Here is a 26,074-nt window from a genome sequence, read left to right as displayed (position 1 = left end):
AGTACTGGGCGATAGGTGGGGAATGTAACCTGGAGACGCTGAAATACGCTAGTAATTGCAACTGCCACCACTCAGAGTTTACTTCCACAGGCCGAAATTTGCGGCTGTGCTCACGCAATGCAGCACCGGCACCGTGTGCATAGCGTCAAAGAAAGGGGGGGAAGTGGATCCTGGTATCCGTGTTGGGGATCGCCGGCATGGATACGACTAGCAAACTAACTGCTGTTCAGCCAATAGAACCGCCTCTGCCGCATGTGCTCGAGACAGCGAGACTCGGGTGCGCGCAAGGCACCGTCCAATCCAGATGCCCTGTCGGTGATGGCCTGCACAAGCAAATCCCAAACGCCAGAGATTCTTCCCTCCCCCCCCCCCTTAAATTGCCTTCAGTTCGATAAGCCAAAAGTTGCTCAAACCACCACATGCTCACAAAGCAGAGAGAAAAGCTTTGGATCCAGGCCCCGCAGTTAGTCGCAGTCATCCATTGGTCCATTTCCATCCCAATCTAGGACCAAGGAGGTGGGAACCTTGGAAAACTTGGTGGCTGGTCCAATCACCGGCTGGCACATCACAGACCAGACTACCGAGGTTTCCCGTTCGCAAGTACGGAGCAACACAAATCATCATCAAATGACCTTTTGTTGAATGAATTCACTCTTGAGGATTTCCTAGAGTTTGAAAGTCGTCTGAATCCAATGGCCATACCTCTCTCAGCCATGACATACATATATACATATATACATATATACATATATACATACATACATACATACATGTGCACGGCATCAGCCCCCAGATCAAGCGCCCATGAATTGCCATTTCTGTTTCATATTCACTACCAGTTACTGACCCTTTTTTAATCTTGGGAGTTCTAAATCTCGAATGAGGAGAAAACAGTTCCGGCCACCTTCACCCATCCACAAAACGCTTCAAATGTTGATGGATACAGTCCTTTCTTTTGCTTCAATCGTTGCATGTTTCTGCGACGGCGGGCAGTGAAATAAATGACGTCATTAATGAACCTTCCCTATTGTGATATATTTACTGTGAAGGATAGATTGCTTGATTGATTATGAAGCGATCGCTAGCTACGCGGAAGTTATATACGGTGCGGATTACGTAAGAAGACGGATAGGCCTGACATTTACTTTGCCAGGCCGCACGCAGATGGTTAACCTTCGATAGCAAGCTCATTTGGTTTCCAAAACGGCACCCGTGGAGAGGAATTTTGAAGCTGAATTGCTTTTTCCAACAATTCTCTACTCAATATCATCATATACGGGGAAAACTTTCGACTCAAAGAAGAGATAGATAGTATATGTCCTTTTCCAGGTGCATCTTCGTCGCTCAGATTCGATACCTACCGGGTGATACCCACCCCTCATTGTCGCTTATCCGGATGTCTGATTATTCAGGAGAGAAGGAGGGGGGGAGCTGAAGGTGTCTGGCTGAAATGCGGAGCTGCGGAGTCATATACCCCACGATGTGTCATTTCTGTCAATCGAGCGGATATTTTGTCCTGTAGAGTTGAGTGTGGACAGGGAAACAGCTTGAACCCTAGCTTTTGTTATTGGACATTTCTTGCGCGATCACTAATAATGGAGGCATATATAAACGTCATCCCATCCTCTCTTCTTCATACAACGAATAAACGCCTGCCTTGAGATGACTATTAGGCAGATTGCCGTCTATGTACCCCCCGTGTTTGTCTGGTTGCATACGCACAATAGCCAGAGCTTGCGATAATACTCTTCTTTCTTGATCTAGAGAATGACTACAAGGAAATCCTGCAATAAACTCAGCCAGTCAAAAGTCCACTCCCTTCTCCAATGTTCATTTGCGCTTTCGATAAATGCCTATCCCAAATCCAACAGAAAAAGAAATCTTTCGCTTCAACGAAGAGTCTACTGCCCCTCTCCGCTTTCCAGTTGCCTAAAACCACTCCGCTGTCTCTCTTCGCGGGACGAGAATTCTTTCAGCAAGGCAGATGAGTTGTGTAGGACAGGCCATTCATGCGTTGATACATCGCATCCAGGTAAACTGCAGATTGAACGAGGAGAGTGCGGATATGCCCGTTAGCGTGCTTTTGACTATTTCTCCTGTTTAAACTATGTGAAGAGGGGATGACAAGCACGAGCAAGATGGGGGGAAGGAGGGGTCGAATATACATCAACTTTCGCCGTTTGCCTGCTGTTCACATTTCAACCCCTTTGCAGCAACGGTTCTTGGCTATTCAGAGAAAAACCGAAAGTTGGACCGCAATTTCTTCGGGCTCCTGCTCAGGCTCAGGTTAGCGCTTGGTGGAATTGGCGCCATACATTAGATCCCATATTCTACGAATTTGAACAAAAAGGGCAGTCAAGTCAAGGATCAGGCCGAAAGATTGGGGAAGACAGCAGGCGGAAAATATCATCAATAAATAACGGAACTTGCGTATTTGCTTCTGGAAAATCTTTTGACAGGACAGACCTGGGCAGCAGCTCCTGTCCCCGCATAGCTTGTCCTCCGCCCTGCACTCCCTAGGGTAGACTCACACTCCTTTTGGGGGGGGGGCCTTGCATGTCTATGGTTTGGCCCGAAGCCAGTGCATAAAGCACTGCTCGTCAGCCGCCGTCTCCATCATCACTATTTGTAATTTCCTCGGAAACGTTAATTCGAAAAGAAATACGAATTCGTTTTCGCCAAAGCCTCTTGTAAATCAAGATACATGTGCATTTCCGAGTGCTTACAACCTAACCTCTCTTTGAGCCATTGCCTTCACAACGCATGTCCCCGTAGCAGCTGTGAATCGGGTTTTTACTCCCGCCATGACAAAAATGCATCCAACTTGACGACACATTTGTTGGTGGCTGGTTCGTCGCTTGAAGCTTTACGTGTCAGGCGCGGACGATGCGAAGACAACGGCGCCGCTGACGCGGGGGACGAGAAGTGATGCCTGCGGGAAACTTCATTGTTGACTGTTTAGTGACTAATTGGGGAGTTTTTTTTATCACTGATTTTTGTAAAAAGTGATGGGGCAGGATCCCGAGAATTGAAATATTTTTTCCTGGTTTGTTTGTTGAGATAAAATAGCACACTGCACTGTTCCTCTCCAGCTTCCTATTCCCCGCAATCAGTCGCCAGAACATCGCGAGGAAGGTCGAGGGCTACTTACGTTCGTTTCTATGAATGGTCGACACCAATTCACCACAATTTGCCGTTTGCTATTCTCGTTCAGATGATTAGGAGCTGCATATTCTCTCACGCTTCTCTTTCAGCCCAATCTGCCGCTCCTCCTCCTCCTCCTCCTCCTCCTCCTCCTCGTCGTCGTCGCCTGTGTGACGATCATGCATTTCCCTTTCCATGGTACAGTACCTGCATACATGCATGTAGATTGACAGACTTCCCGCATCTGTGGGACATGGTGAAGCCAATGCTAGAGATTTCCTTCGGGGCTAGTTACGTTGGGGTAACCAGCTGGAATAGGGATATATAGTTAAAAGAGGCAAAATCCAACAAGGTTTCCCTGCGTAACGTTGAATGGCCGACGGGGGAAATCCAGCAATAGCTTTGAACCACTTTGCGCGCAGAGATGCCCAACTCGATCTTGAAAAACCTCCCGGTCTCAGCACGCGGCTGTGCGAGCAGATAGATAGATAGATAGATAGATAGATTGCTTAACTAACTATAAACGAAGGGTTCAACTCGCCCCAGAAAACCACATTTGTGCTTCAATCACAGTTGAGATGCGACACAAAAAAAGCTTAAAAACACACAAAACCGAGGAAATGAATGTAAAAGATACAGGGACGGAGGGTTACCTGGTATGCAAGTACTTCTGATAATTATTATTAGCCTTTGCCCAAGTAACTAACTACTACTACTACTACTACTACTACTACTACTACTACTACTACTACTACTACTACTACTACTACTACTACTACTACTACTACTACTACTACTACTACTACTACTACATCGGTTTCAGTATGCACACCCATCATCGAACCGTCCTACCTAACCCCCCCCCCGTTGACCGCTCCGTTATCCGTGTTTTGGATAATATTCCTAGACGCGTGAAACTTCTCATTTGCTATAGCCAATGGCGCATGAGTCGCGCGGGCTCTGTCGGAGAGGGTGATGATTATTGAGATAGTTTTGTATACGATATGGGGGAAAAGCGTAGATGGTCTGAAAAACAAAACAAAACAAAACAAAGCGCAGAGGAGTGAGAGTTGAAACAACCCCCATTGTTCCCTGCAAGTTAATTTTCTGAAATATTGGGAGATTGCGGTGTGTAAAAACGAAATAACACTACAACGCCCCCTCACCGCACTGTCCCGATCCAATGCTCCTCCATACAATGAATCCGATTCAAGATCCTCCATATATCAATAATACAGACCCACTTGCTTTTGTGGAAAAACTTCCGCAGTAAATCAATCAGGATGCCGGCGGACGACCCACGAAAACACAAAATACAAACACAGACCCCGAGGCGATAGCCCAAGAGAGTAAAGTAGCAAAGCATGTAAAAGAGAGGAGATATTTGCCCATTGATCCTATCTATCCCATCTAACCCGTAAAAGGAAAGGAATATACAAAACGACACTGCTGTGTAAAAAAAGGGTAGAAATTACAACATGCAGGACGCAAGAGAATTATAACAAAGGGAGGGGTGGGGGGGGGGAGGGAACTACATCATAGCCTCCACTTCCTTCAACATCCCATCCCATTGGCGAATTTTTGTCTTCAGCGCTCTGTTCCCTGACTTGACTCTGGGGTTGTATAATGTTTTTCTTCTGCAAACCCTTGTTCTCGCACGGAGAAAGTATTACACACATAGACAAACCCGTCGAAAATGAGATATAGGACAAAAGAAGAAAACATCAAGTCCACGATAGAGTTAGAGAGAACAGGCACACACAGAATCCACCATGATCAAGAGAAGAGAAGAAAATGAGGATAGAAAAAAGACATTTAATATTGTTACAGTGGAGGTTTTCCCCCTTTTTTGGTCATTGAAATAAAAAAATAAAAATAAAATAAAATAAAAAAAGACACACCACGAAGTTCTTCGCGAAACGAGCACAGGTATTCTCTTTCTATCTTTTCGTTTGACGTGGAAGAAAAGAGCTGGAAAAGATAGGGTATTCTCTTTTCTAGAACATGACAACAGAGGGGAAACGGTGGGTAGATTAAGGAATTTCAAGCCGCGCATAAGACTGTACAGAAGAGCAAAGTGCGCATACTGTTGATCATCGGGATTGAGTGTGTTCTAGGTTGGGCGTGGAGGAAGATTGAGAGAGGTAATTCATTCGGTGGAAGTTGTTTTTATTTGGTTTCGTTTTGGAGGTAGCTATATCCACGGGGTGGACGAGATTAGTGTCGCGTCTCGAATGCAGCACAAACAAAAATATAGATAAAACTGGATATTTACATACGTGATCAGATCGTTGCGGTCCTTGGGCTTCTTGAGGCCACCGAAAGCCATCTTGGTGCCAGGGATGTACTTCTTTGGGTTCTCAAGGTATTCAAACTATTGGAGCCAATAACTCGTTAATCGCGCCCTTTTTTTTTCTTTTTTTCTTTTTCTTTTCTTTTTCTTTTCTTCTTCTCTTTTTGCAAGATAGGAGCAATTGCCCGGCAAGTATGACATACCAAAGACTGTTCGTTCCACTCGACACCTCGCTGCTTGTTTGCGTCGGTGTAGGAGTAACCTTCGACTGTTCCACTCTTGCGGCCGAAAAGTCCGTGCAAGTTGGGGCCGACCTTGTTAGCACCGCCAGCCTCGAGGGTGTGGCACTGAGCGCAGCGAGTCTAGACGTGAGGTTTCACACAATGTCAGCGCGTGTCTTCGTTAAGAGCATTTGCTGTATATAACCTCGGAAGAAAAATAAAATAAAAATAAAATAAAATAGAAAACAAGAAACACAAGGCGCGCGCATACCTTGAAGAGACCAGCACCCTTGGCAGCGTCACCTGGATTGAGAAGAGGGGTAAAATTAGTAGTCGGCCTCTTAAGCTCCGGATGCAGTCGAACGAGTTCCTTTAGCTTTCTCTTGCGTTCGTTTTCTTCGTTCAGCTCCTCCTGCTCGAGCATCGCGTGCACCATGCACGCCATTGTCATCTCCAGGCTCATGGTTGCTGTTGTTGGATGTTGTTTGATCTCCGCAATTCCTGGAGGATGGCTTCGGGTGGAAGATCTGGCGACGGATTGCGCTGCAGATGTTGTGGGGTACAGGGAGGACGTAGTTGTTTAGGAAAGAGAGGAAAGAATATATTGCACGGGAAGAGAGCTGATTTATAGATGGGTTAGGGGGGTGGGAAGGGGATGATTCCAGGGGCGAAGACATGCAGACGCGACTTGTGTTGTTGATTCTGGGGTGCTGATGTTGCAGCGAAGAGAAGGTGATCTTGTTTACTCTCAAGGACAGTATGGTAGGATTGAAGATAAGACTGCTCCGGGTGCAATGAAGAGCGTAATAGAGCACCCCAGCGTTTGATGGGGCGGTTGGCAGCATATTCGAGAGGAAGTGAAGGAGAACAACAACAACAACAACACCAGCACCAGCAGCACAGCAACACCAGCAGCTGGAGCAGCAGCAGCAACAGCAACACCAGCAGCCAGAGCAACAGCCAGAGCAGCAGCCGGAGAACACAAATGAGGCTCTGCAGGAAGGCCCAACACAGCACTGGGGAAGAAGAACAGGGGAGGGGGGAGGCACATACCGGGAGAGAAGCTGTCTTTGCCCATTTTTGTTGTAAAAGAGAAACGGGTGTCTGTCTATATATATGTGCAGGGCAGAAATCCAAGTCTATATATATATAGTACAAGAATGATATACAAACGGAGATAGATAGGAATATAATATGCAAGATAGAGAGAGAGAGAGAGTGGAAGAAGGAACAAAACTATATGTTACAGGGAGAGACTTCCAATACCCGGTGTGAATGAAGGTTATGTTGAACAGGATATAGAAAAAATATTCTGGAGATTTCAAGAATCAGAAGAAATTTTTTGCTCCGGTCCAACACGAAAAAAAAAAAAAAAAAAAAAAAAAAAAAAAAAAAGAAAACCAACCAAACAAGGGCGAGTTCGCGGAATGACGCACTAAACCCGCACCCGCAAGAATGAATGACTGATGGTTATTTTGCCGCCTGTTATTGGCTGTGCCGGCGCTGAGGCCAATCAGAACCCGGGTTATTCACGCGCCCGGGGGATTACGGGTGCTGAGTCATCCGTGCACGTGATAACTAGCTACGGCCCCGATTCAACCAAACAACTCTGGAATATTGCACATTGGAAGTCGGGGGTTGGGTATTTCAACTCTAGCAGTTCAGCGCAGATGAGCTTGAGTAGCTTGGTTGAAAGAGGTTTGGTTATGGCGATTTTCCAAATGTTGGTTGTGTTAATATCACACAGCCTATAGTAGACAACGTACTAGTTCGAAGGCCAAGCAGCCACAATTTGATACCATGCACGGGATATTCGATTATCCAGCACAGCCTTTCGTTCGGGAATTGGTAATTATCTCAAGCGAATGGGCCACTCCGGTTTATTACATCTCAACGAATTATTTTAACCTAAAAGATCCACACTATAACAAACCATTAATCAAATTAAAATTAAATTACCACAAAAATAGAGCAGCTTTGTACATAATTTATAATAGTTATAAATAACTTATCATAATAAACATTATCTTCTAATTCTCTTGTATATTAATAACATCTTTAAAACTGATTTATTAATTTTTAATTACTAATAATTTTTTTAAATTCATCAAATTCTATAATGTATTATAGAGTAAAAAATAAAAAACCTTACAATCAACATAATTTATATATTAAATGATATGATTATCTTTAAAAAATCAGATAACTCTTTATAAATTATAATAATTAATATAAATATACTCTACAATTTTCTACTGCAGCAAACTCTAATTTATTCATATTGTGTAGCTTTTCATCTCAATCACTCACATTCATCAAATCATTCAATATATCTCTCAAATCAAAAGATCAAACTTCTAATCAAAAAAGACTTTTATTGATCATTAACATCTATAAATCTAAACAAATCTCATTTAAATATACTACTACTAAATCATTTAATGTTTCTTATTTCACTCTATTCTATTGACTAGCCAGTTGAGCATCTCATATGAATATGCAATGAAATCATCAAAACTGACCTTTCTAGAAAAAGAATCTCTAGTGTAATGAAAACTATTTATGAATGAAAAGACTAGATCATGTGTAATAACTATCCAGTAATACTAAGATTTGATTCTTTTGAAAAACTGATATACATATATAATCTAGAATATATAAGAGTAAAATAGTAAAGTAGAGAAATGATTATATTAGAATCTTAAAAAAAAGAACTTCAATAATCTTGATATTTAACAATAAACATCTCATAGAGAGTAATAGTATCAAGAAAAAATATATATATAACAACAAATTAATAATAAAGAGAATAATAATAATATAAAATTCTAAAATGAGATGGTCTTTAAATGTTTATTAACTATATATATTAAATAAAGATTTTATCTGATTTTAAAATTTATTTCTAGAGACAGTTTTATTTTCTCTCTATAATCAATCATAAACTTTATAATCAGTTCAGTCATAAAGAGAAAGAGCACATTTAACTGATTGATAGAGTATTTTTTTTAAATTTCTTTCTAATATTATTATGCAATAAACAGTTCATTAAAATATAATCTAGATTTTTAACTAAATTATAAAGTTTATATTTATATAATCTTACAGAATTTCTAATTCTTTTTGAATAGAATTTAAACAATCATATTCAATTTTTAATTATATTATAGAAGAAAAAATATTTTACTAAAAAATCTTCTATTTTGATCTTATTATATTTTATATATTGAAATTTTTTTTTTCAAAGCTCATTTATTTATTATGACATGATTGTAAGAGACTAGTTGCTGAGAACAGCTGAACTACTGAGTATGAAAACAAAAAGAAATCATTAAAGAAGAAAAAAGAAAGACAAATCATATAGACTTTATTAATATTCAGTAGTAGAGGCGTGGAGAGCAGAGCTTTAGCAGAAAGAAGTTATATGAATAGGTGGAGGCGCTGCCTCAATAGCACTGCTTCAATGAAGATGAAGTCTGAATACAAAAAAAATTAAAGTATAACTCTTTATAATGATTTTTCTAATCTATCTATTAATATAAAATCAGAAAATAATGTTTTATATTATATTTTAAGTTTCAGTATTATTACTTCTGCTACTAAATCTGCTTTTTCATTTTCTAAAATGTTTATGAGCTGATACTCAATATAAATAAATTTGAATATTTTTATCTTTTAACTTTTATTTTTTACTATTTGCTAAATTAAATCAAGGTTCATTTAATTATTTTGAATTTTATAATTTTATAGTCATTTACCTACTACTTAATTATATGAAAAGATTCATATATTTTAATAGTAGATTCTTTCAAAACAAGTCTATAAACTAGTGTAAATACTTTTAAAATTACAAATAACTCAGTATTGAAAATCTTGTTTTTCTTTCTAGAATTTCAAGAATATAGCTCATATTTTGAATATATTGTAAAGTATATCAAAGCTAAGCCTGCTCTCAGATAATCTTTTTCACTTTTTGATTTATTTGAATATATTATTAAAAAACTTTTCTTGTTAATCTTTTAAAGTTTTGAACATATATATATTTTTTTCTTTTAAATAAAGAATGTTTTGATAGAAATATCTATTAATAAAATAAAATAATTTTTTTCACAAATAAAGCTAAATGTGATTTATATTTTTTACAATTAAACTTGATAACCAATCTTTAATTATTACATATATTTCATAAAGTTAAGAAGATAAAATCATTTTAGAATTTTCATAGTATTGATTTTAATTTAAATTTTAACCCTAATCAGATCTTTATCAAATATACATAATAAGTATAAAATATATACTTTTATTTGACTTCAGTGATTTGAATAGCTGATGATGAAATTGAGATCTCTATTTTCATCGCTCTAGTATAGAGAACATTTTAAATGCACTTAGCATTTTTTAGAGCTTTATTTTGAAGTTTTGAAAATTATTCTCACAGAATTTTTGATTTTTTCATTAGATCTTAACTGCAAAATCAGAAGCAAAGCTGTACAAGCTATATAATTATTTTATCTTAAAAAGACAGTCATCTTTTAGTATTTGAAAATCTAACCATATTATTTAAAGTTCTTTCAGCCTAAGCTAATCTTTATGTGAACTTAAATTTAAGCTTTGAATCTATCAAAATCTCTAGTCATCTTGCTAAGCTTTTAGATCTTATAACTTTATCTTGAAAAGGAATAATTCTATCTTCTTTATTTTTTAAAAATAAAAATAAATCAATTCAATTTTATTCATATCAAATTAAATTAAATTTTACCTTCTTTTTCAAAGATTTCTTATGCAGCTCTTTCTATACTCTTACAGCTTTTGTGAGGAGATTTAAAGCTGATAATAACATTTATATTATCAACATAGCTAGAAGATTGTACCATATATACATTTTTATCCTTGAGTGAATATATATGTATGGATGCCACCTAATTATTACAGTTCAAACGCGAACATGGTGATAGGTAGTTCGCTTATGAGAACTGCAAATCTCCTGGTATACATCCCAGATAGCCAAGTTTCTCCCGAAGTTCTTACAAACTCACAAGGCGGAGCGGACAGTGGATAATGCAATAACAGAGCATATCTACTCACCCGAGAGAATCTACCAAGATAGTGCCAAATTCACTCCAAGGCTCAGTTCACTGCTAGAGTTCTAAAAGCACAAGAGTGACAGACAACTAAGACTTTGAGTGTCAAGTCTATCTATGATAATTTGATAAGAAAAAGGCTGAAATTCTAGCTCAAAGAGTATTTTATATCTTCCAGGAAAACTACTTGGACTAAGATTTAACAAGTAGAAACTAGAGGCAAAATGAGCGAGAGAAAATGGGTGAGAAAGGAGAGAATAAATAAAAAAAAATACACTTCTAACAAGTTAGCAGAGGGCAACTATAGAGCTGCAGAGACGATAAAAAAAGCCCGATATCAAAAAACAATGCAATGTTCATAAGGAATGCAGTTAACTAGCTAGTTATTAGTAAAGTTAGACCCGACAATCTGATTCCAATCTCAAGCTCTTTTATCCCCTTATCCCCTTATACTCCCCCCCCGGGCCTATGTGCAAGAGATTGGCCCTGAATGAATCTGTTCCTGGAAAGTTTGGTGGGCACCTTTTTTAACACTCTCCACCTCTCAGAGGACGGCACCATCGAACGCTAACTAGTTAGTTACAGCCTCACCAGCCCATCTTCACATTCTTCCATCACGGCGGAGCTACAACCACAGACCCGCGAGCAGACAGGTGCAGTTCACGCTTCAACGAATGGGGGATGGTGGGACCGCCAACGGCCTCCCCGACGACGTTGAGACACGAAAATCCGCAAGCCGCGGCATGAGTCCCTGAGGGTTGAGTCCGACGCAGCCACAGCCACAGCTGGGAGGCGGTGTTGAGATAGATGGTGACTCCTCTGGTGCAAGATGCGGCGCTCGATGCAATTCGCGAAAGAGAGGGAGGAGATCACTCTGCGGACGCAACGCAGGAGCACTCTGTCTTTGTTGTCCATATCAAACGCTCGAGGGCGAGGCTCGTGTCAAATGAGCCGACTTGCTTTTCCCAATGAGTTCCATCTGTGCTTTTTGCACAAGTTCTCAATTTGTGCGTGAGATGTTTTTTTGAGATCACATTACGTGCATGACAGGACTACATTAACAAAGTGCCCTATTTCTGTGTGGCTATATATATAATATATTTGGAATACTACACAAATGAGAGCAACGAAGTATGTAGTGTAGCTCAACAGGGCGGCAACACAAAAATATTCAGCTTCTCTATCAGTGGACATTGAAGCCTTGACAGTTATAGTTATACTGCTAAATGAGTGGACTGCCTCTATCTCTGAAAAGACAACGAATCTCTGACACAAGAAACATATTTATCCCCAATGTCACTCGGATCATTCTTCTCAAGGCTGCATTGGCGCAGTGCCACCGTACCAGGTTCTTCAACGCTCTTGATCTGGTTCACGCCATCAACTCGAGTGCAGTGCGCGCGTTACGCACGTCCTTGACTCCACCCCTGCTCTTAGACGAGCGGCTGAAATCCCTTCAGAGCTAGCTCATCGAATTGGCTCTGAGTGATTACCCTGTTGTAAACGAGACGCTGCAGAACCTGACTGCAGAATCTCTGACTGTTGTTGTAAACAAGGTCAAAGGAGCGGTCGTGCGCAATCGATATGCAATGCGCGTCGAGCATTTGATCGGTGAGCCGAACCCCTGAGGCGACTTCAACTAAGGCCCGAAGCGACGAGGACGCCATCGGGTTTACGTTTCTCACCAGTCTATAGCTCTGGGATTAAGATAATTCACGGCATTTGTCAGAGTCTGGTGGTGTTTGTGAACAGGGGACGGGTGCATACTGTCTGTCCGCTTGCCAGTGACTCCTTGGAGACATGGAAAAGCGAGCCAGATGGAGCATTGGGGTTCCAGAGAAGGCTACACAAATGTTAGAATCATTCAACTTTTCTTGAAGCTTTACACTTGCAGTGCCCAATGTGCAGTCTCTTGAGGAAACAAGGAAGATTGTCGGAAGCACAGAAGCGTGAGGATTGACAAATTGGAAGACATGTTAAGTTTGATGATGAGTGAAGTACTAGTAACTGGATGAAGGCGCTCACGACTGAATCTTCAGGAGTGGAGAAATGATGGCTTGAATTATGGGAGAAGACGTGTTATATACACATCAGCTCATGTTGTAAAAAGAGGGGTAAGTCAGGATGAATAGAACGGTCGGTCTCCCCAGCAAGCACCCCTGTTGCATTGCTTCCTCCGTGGACAACTAATAGTTGTACCTGTAGCCAGGTGCAGCTGGCCGGACAAGACTCAAGGTTTCCGGGCTTGGCCGACCTGTCGGAGTGGCGTAAATACTAAATACTCTTCCTAGTTCGACTTCAGTGTTGTCGAAAGTGGTGCCGATGGAGAAGAACCCGGGTGTACGTAATCAAACCCAACGGCGGGGACATTTACTCCGTACGCGTTAATTAACTACCTGAAATTCCACAAGAGGCCAGGGCAAAACTCGGAATCCATCGTCACGGCTTGTCTCTCCATGACCCTTTTCATCTCACTGCGCTCACGCCAAGTTTGCTCGATCTTCTCTCGAGAAATCCGAGCGACAGGCTGACTGACTGTCCACTCTCATTGGAGTTGGGTGTGCAGTGGGTGTGCAGCTTGACAAAGCACACCTATAAACAGCTAGGAAAGGAACTGCAGGTATTTATTGAGCTGTAGAGAGAAGAAATGAGAACAAAAGGGTAGCAAATAGACATTCCCCATCAGGCAAGGCCGAGGCAACCCGTAGCCACTTTCACTGCCTGTTTCTCGGATGGCTGCACCTCTTGCTTGAGGCTCTTGGGCTGGTTGCTGTTGGCGACTTCATCCACACCACTGCGGCAAGAGGTGCTGATCTTGGTGCTGTAATAGGAGGGGTGCAGTGGTTGGCAATGCTAGATGTGGGGGCCATTGTCTGTTTGCGCATTACCATTCCAGCCGCTCGAAGCCTCTGTCCGGAGACTTGGTGATACTTGAGTGCGTTGCAGAGCGTAGACAGAGGAGGTTTAGAATATGGATGGATTGGCCTAGAGACTGTAGGGCTGTCACCTTCCTGGACAGGATGGTGAAGATCACTGGCCTCCCAAAAGGCCCTTCATCATCAAGCAAGAACTGCTAGATCAACAAAGGTGTTATACTGGAGAATAGGGAGCGTGAGAAATACTTCCAAGCAGTCACCTTAGCTAGTTGTGCTGGGCAATGATGGATCAGTCCGGTAGTCACACACACGCTCTCTCTGGAAGAGCCATCGTAGCTTAGAGAGCCGTGAGATCTTGGGTGTTGCAAGCGGAAAATTCGAGGCAAATTGCGGCTTGTGTGGAGACAAGAGCTTCATGCTCGGGGTTCTTCAAAAGAAGGCAGATCAGGTGGCGGTATCAATATCTCTCAATTGCTCAATATTGGGATGCCAATAGCATATACATGGCTGAGTGTTGGCGCCAATAGCACACAAACTTCAGCAGGTGATGATCTAGCAGGGGAGATGGTGGGCCGCAGACTGGCGCTGCATGGAACGATCATGATAGGGTTTAGAGACCCGATAACATGGGCCCCATCCCGCAGAAGAAAAGGGGGGGGGGGGGGGGTTGGGCCAGTGCACCTGAGCGCGAGAGACAGGAGATGAGAGAGAGAGAAGAGAAGGAGAAAATGGTGCATTGTTCCCTTGAACAATGCCCAGGCTTTTTTTTTTATCTTCTCGACGGGAATAACAGATTGAAGTTGGCGATTGTTGGTTAACTAGACTTGACGCACTATTTCCAAAGCAGTAGTTAACTAACTAATCACAAAGCAACAAGACAAGACATTTGGGATCCCCACTAACTGTCAACACATTGGCTAACCTTTGACATTGATTTCAAGTTATTATCATTAATTAGTTATTGCTTGAGAATGCCTGCCACACTCAACTTCAGCCTGATATATCACCAATCATATGGATAGATAGAGTGAATATCAGCTTGCTGGTAACTGCAGCCCCTCAGTAGAATACTTGAATGTATACAGTGTGAATTTTTCAGTCATATTTAGCTATTGAGGGAAAATCATAACCTAAACATCTACACTATGACATCTCTTCTTCTCAAAGGCGCAGTTAGTGTTCTGTCAATATGCAGAGCAGTTTTTTTATGAACAGATCATATTTTAATAACTATATCATGGCATTAACCAAGTTATTAAGCTAAGATACTTCGCTTAAGAAATAAAACCTAAGATTCACAGTGAAAATCAATTAAGAAGTAAAACAACACGCAATAGCTCCAGATTGATATATATATTTAAAAAGTGGGTAGGGTATATAGGGAGATTATTTTACTTTGATTCCCATCAAACCATGGTGATCGTCTAGCTGCAAATTAAATGTGCAGAGAGCTTGAAAATACTAAGCTGCAGGGGGAGGTAGTTTTCTCGGGTCTAGAAGATCAACTAAATGCTCTCTAGAAATACCCCCCCCCAGATCGAAGACGTTTTGTCCGAGTGAATGTAGCATTTCCTCCAGCCATGGCGGGTTATGAAGAAGAAAGTATGACAAATGTCAGATTAAATATTCCCAATCACAGCAAGGGATTAGATTTTCATTTTTACTTTCAACGCAGAGAGTCTTCTATCGCAGCGCATTTCTGTAAGTAAGGATTTGCACTTTTTGCAGGTCTGCGACCAGGGTGTATCATCCCATGTAGCAGCATCCTGCCCCTCGCTCAAAAGCTGCGAATGAGTGGAATAGGGAATTGAATCGATTGACTAACCGGAGAACTCGCAGCGCACCACATTATCCCTCCCATCCAAAAGCAGATTTGTAGAAGCCATTGCCCCCTTGATAGATCAAAAGCTCCATTCGGATATGTTGCAGGCCTCCATTGTTCATGTACGTATTATCACACAACAGGGCGAACTTCAAAACAGTTTCATGGTCAAGAGCGAAACCATGCGCGGCAATGCCCATGCCGATAGAACAGGGGGGCTTTGGGTTTAATTCCCGGATCCTCTTCTTGAAATGGGCGAGGGAAAGGCATTCTTCTCGCAGCGAATTGACAGTGCCTAAGGTGTGTATGTATGTTGTCCTGAATAGCCAAGGTCGGGTTAGGCCAGTTTGAGTCAGCACCGTCACCGTCTTGCTAGGAACCGGTGCCGCTTCTTGACCCTGCGCCTAATCCCACTGCGGCATAGCATCTTTATGCCTCCTGCAAAAATATCCGATATCAATCTCAAATCTCTACATCTACGCGCGGTACCAACCAAGAGAATAATATATATATATATAAACACTACACCCAATGGCCTCACAATCTCTAATTCCCCCATTCCTCCTTCCACGAGGCATATCCACGCGGACTCTCCTCTTCACATCCCGCAATGTCCGCCACAACCAATCACAACTCCACCCCCACCTCCACCTCTGCCCAAAATCCACAACCACCAAGTCCTCCTCCCCCCGCGGGCCCCGCGTTCTCGAAAAGCCCGACCGCTTCAGACCCCCCTCCCACGCAGCGCGGCGTGTGACAAACCCGCGCTCCGCCAGAGAACCGCTCAACTACCCCGGTCCCCGGTTGACGGAGGCGGAGCTGGCGGAGAAAAAGACAAAGCGGTATCCGCATATGTTTCCGCCGGAGGGGACGGTGATGCATAAATTTCTGACGAATAAGGGGATTCACGTTTGGATTTCGATGGTGAGGAATCGGCCCAACACCTCTCCTCTTACCGCATACATGTATACATATATAAATACATACGATACACTTTTCTATAACTTAGCCCTCTATATAAGCACAACGTGTGCTAACAAACTACGTACAGTCGGTCCTCGTCACACTAGCAACATTCACGTTCACCACGAATTTCAAACGCTCCTCCCCTTTCGCGCATCTGCTACCACCCTGGTCGCAGCTCCTCATCCATCCGATCGATACAGTCGCGCAGGTCTTGACGGTTATGAAGATGCATGCGGATCATCAGACGTTGGAGACGATGGAGAGGAGGAAGAAGAAGATGGATGATGTGGAGAAGCGGAGGGCGTATCGGAGGGCACATGGGTTGGAGAAGGTGGAGGGTGCGGAGAGTGACGAGGGTGTGGTTGCGGATGCTGCTGCTGCTGCTGCTGCTGGGGTTGCGGATGGGGATGGGGAAGGGGAAGTGCAGGAGAGGAGATGGAGGCCGATTAAGAAGTGGTTGGGGATTTGGTAGGTGGCGTTGCTCGTGTGGAGTTTTTGTGGGAGGGTTGGGAGTGGTTTAGGAGATGTGAATCTGGTGGATGCAGACGGGCCGGGTGAAGATTGGCAGGTTTAGGCTTTGGTTAATAAAGGAGCCAATAGGGAGGCAATTGTATATTATTTTTTATTTGATATATGGTGGTTTATTATATTTTAGATTTGTATCATGGCATTGAGAGGCGGGTCAATTCATTTATTTCATGGATTCGCCTGGCTTGTAAATGGGTGGTTTGGCATATGAATATGGGTTAATTACGTGCTGCACAAAAGCAGACAATGTAAACCTCTTTGCTCAATCATAATTATCCCCTTAATTGCGTCCATTGTCCTATCGAAAGCTCTTCCCCTAAATCCAAAAGGTATCATCCGTACAACCTTCAACAAAGGGGTCAAAGTAGAATGTCCTATAACTCCATTATAATATGAAAACACAGGCAAGCTCCAACCAGATATCCTGACTCTTGCCCCAATTTATCCATAACAGTAGAACAATCAACCATTTTTTTTTTTTTTTTTTTTTTTAAAAAAAAAAAATAAAATAAAACACAACCTTTAGAAAGGAACAGAAATCACAACTTCCCCTTAACCCGACCCGCGAAGCAGTCCATCAGGTCACCCAACCTCCACCCCCTCCAACCCTTCCATAACCTCCTCCCCAACACCCCCCTTCTTCAAAACCATGCTCACAATCCTCGACACAACACTCCTCTTCACGCCGCCCCTCCTCGGCCTCCAAACCCCCGCAACATCCTCCCCAGAATCCACCCCTGCCCCCCCAGCCACCGCAATCTCACCTCCAGCCGCAAACCCAATCGTCGCCGCGTTTTCTGAACTGGGTATGCCTGGATGCGTCAGGCGAGACGGCGGGTCGATTGTGCGGATTGAGAGCAGCTTCAGGGAGCTGGTGCTGCTGCTGCTGCTGCTGCTGCTGTTGTTGTTGTTGCTAGCTCTATTGGTAGGAGTGCTAGTATCACGTCCAATGGAGACGGCAAGCACAGCTTCTGCGACCGCAATCTCCTCCCTACTTGGGTCGAAGATTATGTTGTCGCCAACGGAGATCACGAGGAGGGTCACGGGGGGCCGAAAGGGGTAGAGGTGGAGTGTCGTTGAGGATATCGGAGATGGCTTGGTGTGTGTTTGTTGTTGGGGTTGCGACTGGGGTTGCCGGCGTGGGTACAGATACTCTGCAGCCGCCCAGTCGTCGTCGAACATGGGATCCTCCTCATCTTTGGAGATGAGTCGGGGTAACTTTGTCGAGAGGAGGGCGAGGTGGGTTGTTAGGGAGAGGAGGGGTAGGGGGTAGGAGAGGGGTGGGGAGAGGAGGAGGATCTGTAGTTGGTGTCAGCATATATATATATATTCTATAAGTATGCATAAAACATCCCAGATACATATAACTGAAGTTATATAACGGAATAAAAAAGAAACGCGAGACTCACATCAATATAAATCTTCCAATGCCACCCACCATTAATGACCAGCCTCCCATTCAACCCCTGTGGCATCCCTCCATTTCTATCTCCACTCCCCTCGGTCCTCGACCCAGAAACCATCAACGCCTCCCTCATCATCTCTGCCAAAAACACAGGCAACGAATCATCATCCCGCAACCCAGGAATCTCAATCGACATCTCAACCCACGAACTCTCCCCACCCCTCCTCCCAGCCCTTTTCCTCGCCTCCCTCTCTCCCTCTCCCTCTCCCTCCCCCTCCCCATTACCATCTCCTCCTTCCTCACCCCCTAAATCTCCATCCCGGTCCAACACCGACCCAACAACCGTCCTCTCAACCTCCGCCTTAACCCCAACAATTGCCTGCGTTCCATCCGCAAACCCAATCCGCGCACTCCCATTAGCCCCAGACAAAATATCCGTTTCAGCCGTCAAGGGACGGAACTGCGTCGCGGAACGGCCATCTGTGCGGATAGGATTGTTAGGGTATGAGAGGGACGTGTGAAGATAGGAGAGCTCTGCGGGGGAGAGGGAGGGGATTTGGGAGGCGGCGGAGGAGTAGGCGGAGGTGCCGGAGGCCATTGTATGATGTGTCTCTCGAGATGTTATGCGGACTGACTGACTGGCTGGCTGGCTGGCTGGCGCTGGCAATGGCTCCCCGGGAGGCTTGTTGATTTGGTTGGTTCTGGGGAATATCCCCGCGGGCGGTGGAGGGTTTGTGCTAGTTGTATTTGTATTTGATGTAGTGCGAAATTTGGAGGAGACAGAAGATATAAAATAGTCCTTCTAATTTTGCGTTTCTCCCGCCAGTCAATACCTCGCCGTTTGCTACTATCTCTGCCTAGTGTTTCGATGATTTGCGGTGTTCAAGTTGAGATGACGGATTTGTTCATGGATTGTCAAATTATCAATATATTGTGCTAAAATCGACAAAATGAAAATTCAGCTCTGTAACATAATGTTCCACGAGTCGAAGCGTGTAAGCAATTCCCCATGTAGTTATATCGGTATATCCTGTTGTTTTTTTTAATATTTCAAACCCAAAAAGAGCTCTAATTAACTAATGTTTGGGGGGAAGCTCCTAGGAATCGCTTAGTGGGAAACTTTATGTCCGGCTTACCCGCGACCCTCAACGTATTTACATATATATAATGTGAATGTAAATATTGTACCTCCTCCATATTGTTAGATAGAAGAGCAAGAAGGAAAAGAAAATAAGCAGTTATAGTATTAGATCCTCCTAGGGATATACAAATGCAAACCATTACATGCGTACGAGTCTGTGAATATTTAAATATGCCATGTTCAGAAATACTTACTTAAACAATGCTGCTAACAGTATGTTAAGAGCACCTATTAGCACTACAATCTTCCAAGCTTCTTAAATGGATGAATATCAAACAATCCAGTACATCAATAATAATAAATAAATAAATAAATAAATAAATAAATAAAATAACATAACTTCTGGTGTATAAGAATTCTATAGCGCAAGGTATAATACTATAATATTGTACATGTGTGACAGATTGGTGGTGGAATAAATGAACGAAAAAAGAAAAAAAAAGAAAAAAAAAGAAAAAAAAAAAGAAAACTCTCAAGTCATCACATATACTTCATTCCATCCCTTCTATTTTCGAACGAAACAAGAACATGAATAAAAGCTAACAGGTTAGGTTAGGTGAGGAGAAGGGTTTAATAAAGAGAGAAGATTTTTACAGCAAATGACTTCTTTTGAGCATGGTAATGTAGCCAGTAAATGAAATTTTAATGGGCGCTTTGTTTGTTATAAAAGCAACAAGATGAAAAGATGTAGAAATATGAGAAGTTTGGAAATATTTGAGGGGCTGACTTAAGGTGAACGTACAGTATATGCACGGAATTGATGAGAAAGGACAAAAAGAGAATTGGAGGTAGTGAAAAAAAAGGGAAACAAAGGAGATTGGGAAAGGAAGCTGATCAAGAGCCGTGTGTTTGATTTAAAGGGGACAGAGTTTGGAGTCTAACGAGACGGGAAGAAAAAGGAAGCAAAAAGATAACACGAGAGACTCACGACTTGCATGGTCGGTTAGCGGGTTATGTCTGAGTCCGAGCTGTTGTGTGTGAATATAAAAAATGGATAGGAGAAAATGAATGAAATCTTAAAAAGGAAATGTAGAAAACAGTTGGTATATCAAACAATCCCATTACCAGCCATTTTTTTTGAAAAAAATCTTTCTCTCTTTTGTAAAGCAGACAACAGAAAACGAAGAGGAAAAATCAGAAAAGAAAGGTATATATGTTGGGAGCATTAAAAAGTATTGTAGGGTAGTGGAGGCAGTGTGCAACACATGAGAAAGGCAGACAAATATGAAACAGATGATGAGCAAGGGTGGGAGAAAGAATGAAACTCTAATAGTAAGAAATGAAAATTAAACGGCTGGGGTTGGGTGTGAAAGGCATAGTTAATAATAAAAGGACATAATAATAGTGAAAAAAAAGAAAAAAAAAAGATGAAAAAATGAAAAAATGAGAAAAAGAAGATGTGTCAAATACCCCAGCATAAAACAAATGGCCGTTGAGCAATGAAAACCCAGTAGGAAAGATAAGTGGTGAAAACAAAACCCTACCCGCCTAAGTGATATCAAGCACAACAAGAGAAATGAAAATTATAGATAGTAATAAAAAAAATTTGTAATGGAAAAATTTGGTGTAGATGATGCCAGAATATGAGATGTGGGAACTCAGTGTTTAGAAAGGAAAAAAAAAAGGAGTTGCGGTGTTGCCTGACGGGATTTTAAAGCAAAAATATCAAAAACAGAGACTGTGTATAGGTGAGAAGCAACGACAGAAACAGAAATTGAATCAATGAATGAATGAATGGATGGATGGATGGATGTATGGATTAAATCTTCAACATAAGTTTGGACCCAACATTGAACAACCATCATCTCCATCATCCAGACGAGAGGAGGAAGAAATTATCGAAATGTAGCCGCAGCAAAGATACTATTCGCAGCGGATTCAGCCCACTGCTGCTCATCATATGGTGGTGTGGGCCATTGACGGGTCAGATCGCCCTTGTCGGCCACCTCGACTGCAGGTGCCTCAGAGGGCTTGAGTGCCGGTGCAGCATTGGACCTGTGCATCCTCAACGGCTTCGAGGGAGTTAGCGGCTCCGGGGAAAAGTAGATGCCATTGCATTTTGATGAAGGGGATGGGGTTGGATAGGGGTTTGAGATTGGGCTGCTGGGGTCTATGGTGCGGATGGATTGGTAGTTGCGATTGATGGAATTGTTGTGGGTGTCCCGGTGGCCGTAGATGCGATTGTGGTTGTGATGGTCACGATTGTGGCGTAGCATGGTGTCACCGTCGTCATCGTCGTAGCAGTCCATTGTTACAGATGTTGCTCGTAGCTGTTGCTGCTGCTGCTGTTGTTGACCAAGGTGTCGTGCAGCCTTAGTCGTGGAATGGAGCACCTCTTGAAGTAGCTCGTCCTCTTCCTCTGGAGTTTCATATCGATTAACCGGGTGGGTAGAGAGTTGAAGCGTACGTCGTGTCCGGCTGGATATTGGACCTGGAGTTGGACACACTGGGTTAGACGTGTAATTTTCCGTAGAAGTGCGTACAGACGGTCCTTGTGTGGGCATCGACCGTCGGTTTGGATTTGAAGATGGGGTCGGAGGAGCATTGAAGTGCTGGTGGTGATGGTGGTTAGGCAGGCTGGGTGATGCGATGTCCAGGCTATAGCGCATATTTTGTAGCGCCTTATCCAACTCCGAGAAATCTTCTGCAGCTTTTTGGTCCGCGAGATTTACTGCATCCAGGGCCATTGAAGACCGATTTGACCAGGGGACACATCCAGCATTGGCCTCGACATCGTCGTTGGCGTGGGGAACACCTGGGGTCTTGCCGGAAAGTCTACGCGCTCGTTTTCGAAGATGAGAGAAAAAGCTTTCCTTTGTGGCAGTCGCGGGGGTTACTAAACCTCCAGCACCAATAAGTGCTCTCTCCGCCTCTTGGCGATGGATATCTGAATAGTGGTTCCCATTTGAGTTCATAGATAGCTGTCGGCCAATTTTCTTGCCGGTAAGCTTACCGTTTTGGACCTGATCTGCAGCATTTCCATCGTTGGCATGGGAGATCCTGGAGTTGGCCGGTGCGGTTACAACATTGGATAACGGAGAGACTGGACGGATGGATGGGAGAATGGGCATGGGCACGCCATTCGTCCACGTAGCACGCTTGTTTGCAGCTGACTTGTTCTTAATGGTCGGTGCTTCCGGGACAGTATTATAGGACACAGCTGGGGGCCGACGGCTATCGTTCTCCTCAAGTACAGGAGCAGGGTTGTCTCGTCCACCAATCAAGGACCTTCGGAACCAAGACGACTTAGAAGAAAGAGCAGGAGAATCGCTATTTTCCCGTGAGCCTGCCTTGAAGCTCTTGTCTGATTGCTTCCGGCCAAGCAGACGGGACGATTTCGGCTGGAGTGGATCGAAAGCATCCGCAAAGTACTCGTGGTTCAGAGCCTGTGACGAGGTTGGCCGGCTTTTGGGATCCCACATCAGGCACCAAGTGACAAAATTACTCAACGCAAATGGCCAGCTTGGGAGTTGGAGGACACTCTCCATCGAATGAGGGGCCATCTATCTCTCAATAAATCAGTAAATCTGTAACCCCGGCCAAAGTATCCCAATAATCTTTTAAGGTTAGGGTTATTGCGTTACCTTCGGGAAAGAGAAACCCAATTTCTGGGCTAGTCTGGCACCTTCTCTCCACTCCCCTCCCCCAACTTTATTACCGGACTTGTTATACCAGTTGCCTGGACTCCCCATGATTTCGCAGACACGCCATACCTGATCGACTTCATTCCGACCAGGGAAGAGGGGTTTCAAGGTGGCGATTTCCACAGCCATTGCCCCAAGAGCCCATATATCTACAGGTGCAGAATATTCACCTGCCCGCAACAGAACTTCAGGGGCACGATACCATCGTGTTGACACGTATGTGGTATACGGCACTGTCGAATGTGTTTCCCTAGCAAGTCCAAAGTCTGCAATTTTCACGATGTAGGTGGATGGTGTTGAAGGGGGCGTAAATCGACTGAATGCCGATGAATCTCCGGAGCCAGTACTTGAAACCAGTATGTTTTCGGGCTTGATGTCTCGATGGAAGAAGTTATGTGCATGAATATGGTCTAATCCAGACAGTATCTGGAATAATATGCTCTTCACGGTTCTCGGATCCAGACACTTTTGATCCCGGGCCTTCATTGACTGGTAAAGGTTGCCGTCCATATATTCCATGCAAATGTGCAATTTGTTGCTCACGGGGTCAAGGAAAATGTCAAGGGCAGGAACAAGATGGGGGTGATGGGGGAGGGTTCGTAGGAAGATGATTTCACGCAGTTCTAGACATGACGAAAAGGAATCGAACTTCTTTTTCATCGTCTTGATTGCAACCTGCGAGAAAAAAAAAATATTAGCACGACATATTAATAATTGATTCGCGTCCCAAAAGCGTGTAAACAAAATCCAAAAGGGATACGAAAATAATGGCAAGGTCCCTCACCATCGTTCCCCTCCGCGCGACATGAGAACCCGCCGTCCGCGTCCGAGCAAGAACAACGTTCCCAAAGCTCCCATCGCCAATCTCCTTAATCACCTCGAATTTATCTTCGAGCGTGGCGGTCGCCATATTAGAATTCCGATATGGTTGATCGTATGTTACTGTCATGTTGTCTGATTATTTTGGTGTTTGTTTTCTGCCTGCAGATATAATAAGGATAAAGATAGATTTAGAGATATGTGAGTAAATTGGTAGTTTGAATTTGAGAACCCTGCCAGCCATAGATAACGTGTTTTCATATTAGCAAATGGACCATGGACGAACGCTGGGGTCAGCAGAGGGAGAGAAATAAAACATACCTTAAATGGTAGGTTTCCAGGAGCCTGGAGACCGACACCCTCCCTTTCACCCAGATATCTTGTATCAACGTGTATTTTTTCGTGTATTTTTCGTGTATGTACGATGGGATTGTAGTGTGATTATTAAAGATAATGGGGGAAATAATAATTAATAGTGTAAATGGTATGTGAGGAGCATTCTTGAAGCTGATTGCAGTTCGGTATCCGGCAAATGGCATATAGCCTCTAGAACCCGGAGAGCAACAGGAATTTTCCTCAACGATGAAGAGGGAGAAAGAGCGACTCTGATGCTTGGGTCAGGGAGAGGCACGAGAGGAAAACTGAGACCATGTTCTTCCACCCAGAACGCGAGGATGAAGGATGAGGGTGGGTTGGATGCAGGAGGGTGGGCAAATAGGTGGTGGTGGTGTGGTGGTGTGTGTAGTATTACGCAAGTTGATGTAATTAAGGAGGGAATCACAACGCAAGGACGAACAGCAGGAGAAAGAAGAGTTAGAGGATAGGAGAAAGAAGGTGAAATGATCTGGAGCTTGAACTGAGGGTACTGTCTGTTGACTGGGATTGTTCGAGTTATCCGTTGTCGTGACCAGGACAAGACGGGGATAGAGATGGGAAAAGGGGAGAAGGGAAGGGAAAGGAAGGAAAGGAGAACAGAGACCAGAGGAGATCACCGCATCTACTGAGCCCTGAGGTCCCTGGCTGAACAACTAACTGAGACCACAGCAACGGGAGCGGATCCGTAGACGAGGAGCCGCTAAAAATGAAGGAGAGCAAGCCTCTTGATTGTTGTTGCTGCCAACGGGTGGTGGATTCTTCTCGCTGTTTGGGCTCAACTGGCGCACAGAGACAGACCCTTGGAAACGTGACAGCTCAGGTCCAGCGGTGGGGAATCACTTTTATCTGCCAATCTGCTGTTCTGTCGTGGGCCTTGCTGGGTCATTTGGTGTCAGGGTTGGTGGTAGTGCCCACTGCTAAGGAGGTTAGTGCTAGCCCGGATTCCGACGAGTGGTATCCCCGGACTACTAGCCGGTCAGTCCTCTGGAAATTTAATTGTTTGCAGATATCCATTATCTAACAGACAGCCTGCAGCTTGGAAGATGGGGAGCGGTATATGTTGTACCTTCTCCAAGCTATAGACTCTGAAGCTTCTATGTAGCTCTGCCCATTCTCATTCTTCTCTTGTTCCCCAGATCGGAGGCAGAACGAACAATGGGCGCGTCCAACGGGCTGAAGATCACCAAAAGTGGTCGGATATTACATTAGTACTAGCCCGTACAAGGATAGTACCGACTTGTTACGTGAATATCCAGTATTACCACGCGTAGTCTTAAGATATACGCAGACTCGGTACAGACTATAACCATTATACACACCGTTGTTAATTCTTTTTCTCGTTGAAATTAGTTAGTTATCCAACACATTACGGGTATAATAAGAATGAAGGAAAAAATTTTAATTAAATTAAAAAACTAATATAACAAAATTACCCAGACAGGACTGTCTGTTATGAAAACTGAACACCCCGGGAATGTTATTTTGATGGTGACTTTCACGCCATCCATTTATTACTTTGAGGAAACGACAAGGTCAAGGGAGCAAGCACATAGAAAGGCGAGACCGTATATCAGGTCGTATCCATTTCTCCAGCTCCACACCACAGGATGCCCTGTCACCTTTCACCAACATGAGCATCCTGTTAGTTTGTTGATATGATTATTATTAATAATTCTTGGCCAACTAACTATATGCAGTCAGAGGCTATGATAGCGCCGACTGGGTACCAATATTCGAGATACGTCAGATATGTCATCCT

The 26,074-nt window shown here is 43.4% G+C and overlaps 6 protein-coding genes across 6 annotated transcripts; 1 reads left to right on the top strand and 5 right to left on the bottom strand.

Annotated features, from left to right (window-relative positions):
• Window positions 1-5,313: 5,313 nt before the first annotated feature.
• Window positions 5,314-6,121, bottom strand: PADG_06978 (cytochrome c; the record flags this gene model as incomplete). Its single annotated transcript, XM_010764055.1, has 4 exons — window positions 5,314-5,338; window positions 5,424-5,518; window positions 5,641-5,799; window positions 5,930-6,121. 4 exons carry the CDS (start codon window positions 6,119-6,121, stop codon window positions 5,314-5,316), a joined length of 471 nt encoding a protein of 156 aa, XP_010762357.1.
• Window positions 6,122-12,172: 6,051 nt separating this feature from the next.
• On the bottom strand, window positions 12,173-12,714 carry PADG_06976 (uncharacterized protein; the record flags this gene model as incomplete). Its single annotated transcript, XM_010764054.1, has 3 exons — window positions 12,173-12,436; window positions 12,507-12,582; window positions 12,626-12,714. 3 exons carry the CDS (start codon window positions 12,712-12,714, stop codon window positions 12,173-12,175), a joined length of 429 nt encoding a protein of 142 aa, XP_010762356.1.
• Window positions 12,715-13,421: 707 nt separating this feature from the next.
• On the bottom strand, window positions 13,422-14,032 carry PADG_06975 (uncharacterized protein; the record flags this gene model as incomplete). Its single annotated transcript, XM_010764202.1, has 3 exons — window positions 13,422-13,560; window positions 13,628-13,812; window positions 13,925-14,032. The coding sequence occupies 3 exons, from the start codon at window positions 14,030-14,032 to the stop codon at window positions 13,422-13,424; spliced, it is 432 nt and encodes a 143-aa protein (XP_010762504.1).
• Window positions 14,033-15,968: 1,936 nt separating this feature from the next.
• Window positions 15,969-16,875, top strand: PADG_06974 (uncharacterized protein; the record flags this gene model as incomplete). The annotated part of the gene is made up of 2 exons (XM_010764201.1): window positions 15,969-16,361; window positions 16,489-16,875. 2 exons carry the CDS (start codon window positions 15,969-15,971, stop codon window positions 16,873-16,875), a joined length of 780 nt encoding a protein of 259 aa, XP_010762503.1.
• Window positions 16,876-17,513: 638 nt separating this feature from the next.
• On the bottom strand, window positions 17,514-18,934 carry PADG_12218 (exosome non-catalytic core subunit RRP42; the record flags this gene model as incomplete). Its single annotated transcript, XM_010764300.1, has 2 exons — window positions 17,514-18,230; window positions 18,341-18,934. 2 exons carry the CDS (start codon window positions 18,932-18,934, stop codon window positions 17,514-17,516), a joined length of 1,311 nt encoding a protein of 436 aa, XP_010762602.1.
• A 2,378-nt stretch (window positions 18,935-21,312) lies between these two features.
• PADG_06972 (CMGC/RCK/MAK protein kinase) lies at window positions 21,313-24,070 on the bottom strand (the record flags this gene model as incomplete). The annotated part of the gene is made up of 3 exons (XM_010764053.1): window positions 21,313-22,980; window positions 23,062-23,796; window positions 23,906-24,070. The coding sequence occupies 3 exons, from the start codon at window positions 24,068-24,070 to the stop codon at window positions 21,313-21,315; spliced, it is 2,568 nt and encodes an 855-aa protein (XP_010762355.1).
• Between the last annotated feature and the right edge of the window lie 2,004 nt (window positions 24,071-26,074).

This window comes from Paracoccidioides brasiliensis (genome assembly GCF_000150735.1).
Source record: "Paracoccidioides brasiliensis Pb18 unplaced genomic scaffold supercont2.10, whole genome shotgun sequence".
In the NCBI taxonomy this organism is placed as follows: Eukaryota; Fungi; Ascomycota; class Eurotiomycetes; order Onygenales; family Ajellomycetaceae; genus Paracoccidioides; species Paracoccidioides brasiliensis.
This window is presented reverse-complemented; position numbering and strand designations above follow the sequence as displayed.